Consider the following 5,438-nt stretch of genomic DNA (forward strand, 5'->3'; position numbering starts at 1 on the left):
TTAAATGACTAAATCACAGGAAACAACAATTACCATAAATCACATCATTCATTCATGTCAAACATTCATAGCAACTTCACGAATCCGGTACAACTTAATTCGAACGGCAACAAGTTCATGGAAAGAAACGACAACAAGTTCATGGAAAGAGACTACACCAGGTTCGTCGAAACAAACTAGAACAAGCTCATTGAAACAAACTACAACAAGCTCACTTCTTCCTTCCTCTCTTCACTATATCTGCAAGTGTATGCTCCTCCTCTTCGCTAGCCTCATGCTCCTCCTCTTCGCTAGCCTCCTCCGCCTCTGCATCAATGTTGGACTTATATCTTTGCATTCCCGCAGGCATAAATTGATGAGGATACTCCGGACTATGGAATTGAGTGTTCCATGTCTTCTTTCTACCTTTCTTGCCCGGTGTCTTAGCTATGGCTTTGCCTTTTCTAGAGCGGGCATTGCCTTGTGTCGGTTGTGTAACCTGTGATGGTTGTGGAGCATCAACATCATACTCATGATCCTCTTGATGTGTTGCATCATACTCATGCTCATCATGATGTGTTGGCTCCTCTTGATGTGCTGGCTCCTCTTCATTGACCTCCTCCTCTATGTCCTCTTCGTTCTGGACATAACGCCGTTTATTAGCTCTGGCGGCGCGGCTACCTGGTGCATACACGTCACTGGACTTAGCATCATGGCAAGAAAGCATAGCTGCCATCTTATGGAACCGCTTCTTGAACTTCTGCGACAACACAAAAGATGCTATGATATGAGATCCAAATAACTAATCCGCGAAAAAAACTTTTATAATATATTGCGACTAACCTCCATCGTGCTCCTAAGAGTCCTCTCAGATAATGCACCACCAGGTGGATGACTCAGTGCAACATTGGCATCGTTGACGCACAGAAGCAACTCTCTGCCCTGCAATTCATGAACACACCAAACTTATGTATTTGAAAGAAGACAACATGATGCAAGTATGTTAGAATAGGTCAAACAGACTACCATTTCGTCATGCATCGGTGCGTAGTCAACATGAGCCCCTCTGGTGTCTCTCACAGCCGTGTTGAAGGTATGATAACCTTCTGCAGTCTCCGGGTCTTCAGACACCAACTCCGACCACTCCTCGTGAGTCCAACCTGGCTTCAGCTTTAACCGGTAACGATCCGCATACCACACTTGATACTTCTGATATGCTGACTGATTCTGAGGTCTATTCTCTGATTGCACTAACGTGTCTCTTTGATTCCAAATTTCTATCCACGCACGGTGTTTGTTTGCCCAATCCGATATATCCTGATTGTTCCTTCGATCGAACCTACAAATGATGCACGGGACAAAGCATTAGCAAACACTGACTTATTCAATGCTCTACTACATACTCAAGGCATGCTTGCTTACCGATGCAGAGATAGCATTTCCTCCTTGCTCTCCTCAATTGGAATACCTTGTCTTTTTCCAAATTGTCTTGCCACACGGTCTACAAAGTGCCACTCGACTGCGAAGAAGCATATCATTGGGCACCTCGCCCGCCAAAGATGGCTATCACGCGTGCACATCTCATTAAGATCAAAGTCATGATCTTCCACATAAGGCAACCAATGTACCTGCAAAACAAAGAGATACATTGTTAGCTACATACATAAGTTTCATTCTTGACTAAATTTTATCTCATCGAACTTCTCATAACCTGCTCAACAGTCAAGGTGTCCAGCTCGTTCATATAGCACTTGTATCGCACATGCGAGCTTCCTGTGTACACTGTCACTTGTTCCCAATAGTAAGCAAGCGTAGGGCGCCGATATGGATCATCATCATGCAACCCGTCATGATTACCCCGTGGGTTTGCCATGAGGGGGTTCTTCAAATCGGGCCGTCCAACCGGGATCCGCTCCCACATCCACACGGATAGGCTCCAAACAAACCCAGACAATGAGGATGTACCTCCCTTCCTCCGACACGCCAAGTCAAGCTGCAATCAAACAAACATGTTAGATATGGAGGCGCATGACAAATGCAAAATAATTGGTTGCAAATATCTCTTACCTGACGATACAAGTATGCTAGTGCGGCCGAACCCCAGCTATACTGGGTATCCCAGTTATTAAGTGGCTCCAAGAACATCCAGAGGGCTGAGTTCCCGGTTGCATCTGAGAAGACTACCTTGGTTAGTACATACCAAAGATAGGCCCGCGCGTACTGCTGCACAACCACGTCATTGGCATCCTGAGGGCACGGGTTGGTGTTTCCTCTGACCAGTTTTAGCCAAGAATGCCTCACTTTCGCTGTATCGGCCTTGCCTTCCTGAGGGCCCTCGGGCTGAACGCCAATTAAATCGGCAGTCCGTTCTCGCCAATTACCCACGCTGACACGACCGGTAACAGCTTGTCCATTGATAGGAAGGCCGCTTATCATAGCCATGTCCTGTAGGGTCATCGTCATCTCCCCACATGGAAGGTGGAAGGAGTGAGTCTCCGGCCTCCAACGATCCACAAGTGCGGTCAGCGCCGCGTGGTTCACCGGCGGAGCGCGTCGCTTAAACTGCAACACGAATGGGAGAAGACCCAATCTCCGAATGTAAGGCTCATACCGCGGGTCGTAATCAAAGTCATCAGCGGAATGACCCCTCATGCGCATAGCAACTACAACCTGCAAATAAAGTGATGTTTTAATAATCAATACAAGAACACAAATGAGAAACAACGAAAATTGACCCAGTCTTGCTTCTTACCTGTCCATTTTCAATGGCACGAGCACGATGCTCCTTATCCCACTCATCGATTAATCCGTCATACCAAGGTCCATCACCATCCGCCATCCTACAAAAAAAATTCACAAACATCTATGAATACATGAACAATATCAAACAATTTCCTTCTCCAAGTTTATTCCATATGAAAACACCATTCTTCTCAAACATAACCACATCATTTCTTTCTTCTACATATGCAAACATATCATCTAGAGTACCAAATTTCACCATCAAATATATTTCATTATCATCATCCGCCATTCTATTGAACAAATCATGTCACACACAATAAGAAAATTTCATCATCTCTTTTGCATAAATTTTTTTGCCAACAATAGGATTATCTACACATACACACATCATCTATCAAACCAAATATAGTATGCCAAAGTCTATTTTACATACACAAATCATATATTCATCACCCCTCTTAATTCAAAAAAAAAATCCTATGGACAACATATACACAAAACCGAATTGATTTTACCTACATGTTCAACTACACATCATCTACTGCATACCTAATCATCTATCAACTACACAAAATTTTCTAAAAATAAGAAACCATCTACTCATCTAACATCACCTAGTGTTGAATAATGCATCCAACCAAAGAGGGGAAAACAAAAAAAAATTGGAGGGAATGGGGGAGAATACCTCAAAGAAGCTTGGGGGGGTCCGATCTGTGAGTTTGAGGGGTTGATGGAGTAGATCAAGGGGGGTGGTGGTGGGAGGGAGAGAAGGGGCGAAGAACAGAGCCCTCTGTTCGTCGTGCGCCGCCAGGAGAAAGATGGGGATGGGTGGGCTGGCCCGCGCGGTTATCCACTTACCGGGGCCAGACGCCAGGGACCCTGGCGTCTGGCCCCTTTGCCACGTCAGCAGGTCAACGGGCAGGCGGGCAGTGCGGGCCAGGGGCCAGACGCCAGGGACCGTGGCGTATGCTTCGTAACCCAGACGCCAGGGACCTTGGCGTCACCGAAAAAGGTCAGAAACGAATTTTTTTTTGGAACGAGGTCAAATCGGGATTTAGTTTGCCTTAAGGGTCAGAACAGTAATTTTGTCCACTCTAACCACACAAACGAAGGGGAAGATCTCAGCAAAAGATCCTTGCCTGCGCGTTTCTCTAGACGTGACATGCGTGAATGTCACGAACCCTCATGGATTAACACTCACTGGAGTATTTTGTTAGAGCCCTTATTTAGTTTTGGTCATGTGCTCTGGATAAAATTAAACGGGTAGTAAGTAGGAGTGTACTGTCACCGCAACCAAAACCATCGACGTCAGTCTCCACCCCTAGCCTGTGATCCTCGCACGTGTGTTATGCAATGCACATGCCCCAGAATCGTGCCAAAGGAGAAGGCAACACTGCACATGATAACCGATTTCGGCTTGAAAATGGTCCTAGCGATGCAAGACCTGGTTACACCGTTTGGCCGGTCAAACTTTCAAACGTGTATCCCGTTGAGAAAAGGAAAATTTTGGAGTATAATATATAAAAACAATAATGCTAGACCTACAAAAATCTACAAACGTTTTACTTCACTTTCCAAGCTAACCATCCGAAGAGGTCAGTCTCACTACCATCTCTCCGTGATGCATCTCTCCGGAGGAGGGCAACTAAATTTTGCAGGAAATTCATCCAGGCACCTGTGGGCATCATATGCGTCCTCTCAGGTTTTGTTGCCTAGGTGTACCAATCCGAATTCTTATAGCCCACTACTCATGCTGATGCAGTTGACGGTAATGAAATCTGTGAGTAGCCTCCGTAGGGTGGAGAGCGCGACCGAATGTTCTAGATGGGATAATACATGGTGATTTTACCGAGGTTCGTGCCCTCATGGTCGAGGTAAAATCTTACTCCTGCTTTGTTTTGATTGATTTTGAAAGAAAAAAAGACATTTCATGTGAGGGGGTTACAATATGACTGGAATGTTGCTACCAAGACAATGACAATGTGTCACATGATCTGGAACTGCCAATAATCTTGTTGTATGAAGGGGGAAGAGATCTAGGTTTACATGTTTCCTAACCGACCTAGAACCCTGATCGGTTATACAAAAAGATGAAGAACCTTCTAGAAGATGGGCTCCCTGTAGGGCCGAGGGCCATCGCCGTAGCCTGGCTTGCTGGGCCATGAGGCCGACCCACTAACATACTTCCCGACAGGTGGGATACCCCTGGTGTAGTGCACCCTTAATAGCCCCCGAGCTTATCTGGAGTTTGGCTATGCTTCCTCCTGAACTGTTTTAAGCACGAAATCCAGGTGAGCTCACGTATCAGAATCACCCCATGCCTAGGAAACCGGACAATGCATGTGGAAGACGACGGTGCGCCGCCGCATGGGAAACCGGCGAGACGGGCAGGCATCTTTAATTAGGTAGATTGGCTGTTGCATTGTGTGATCGGTCGCATTAGGCTGGTCATAGTGGGAGTAACATAGTTAGTAACATAGCGCGGTCCAAGACAAGTTTACTTATGTGGCATATATTTAATAAGGAGAGATGTGTTTAGAGTAACATAATATGTTACTGTAACATAGCGCTTCCCAGAAGAGAATGAGTCTACAAACTAATAAATGAAGTCAACTATGACACTACCATCATGTTACTTTGGCCCTGTTTGGTTCAACTTTTATCGACGCATTCCGCTGCCGCGCACCAGAATATGAACCAAAGGGCGGACCCAG

At 45.7% G+C, this 5,438-nt stretch overlaps 1 protein-coding gene across 1 annotated transcript; it reads right to left on the reverse strand.

Moving 5' to 3' along the window:
* Positions 1–1,575: 1,575 nt before the first annotated feature.
* LOC123056796 (serine/threonine-protein phosphatase 7 long form homolog) lies at positions 1,576–3,013 on the reverse strand. Its single transcript, XM_044480067.1, has 5 exons — positions 2,919–3,013; positions 2,732–2,819; positions 2,047–2,649; positions 1,681–1,972; positions 1,576–1,607 (listed from the first exon to the last, which is right to left on the reverse strand). Exons 1-5 carry the CDS (start codon positions 3,011–3,013, stop codon positions 1,576–1,578), a joined length of 1,110 nt encoding a protein of 369 aa, XP_044336002.1.
* Positions 3,014–5,438: the final 2,425 nt, after the last annotated feature.

This window comes from Triticum aestivum, chromosome 3A, assembly GCF_018294505.1.
Source record: "Triticum aestivum cultivar Chinese Spring chromosome 3A, IWGSC CS RefSeq v2.1, whole genome shotgun sequence".
NCBI classification, from domain to species: domain Eukaryota; kingdom Viridiplantae; phylum Streptophyta; class Magnoliopsida; order Poales; family Poaceae; genus Triticum; species Triticum aestivum.

Bases quoted from the DNA above. Each gene is read 5' to 3' on its own strand.
- LOC123056796 (XM_044480067.1), bottom strand. From the start codon at position 3,013: ATGGCGGATGATGATAATGAAATATATTTGATGGTGAAATTTGGTACT. The intron at 2,650-2,731 runs GTAAGAAGCAAG...CTTTATTTGCAG, and splicing joins GTGCCATTGAAAATGGACAG to GTTGTAGTTGCTATGCGCAT. The intron at 1,608-1,680 runs GTTCGATGAGAT...TTTGTTTTGCAG, and splicing joins TGTTGAGCAGGTTATGAGAA to GTACATTGGTTGCCTTATGT.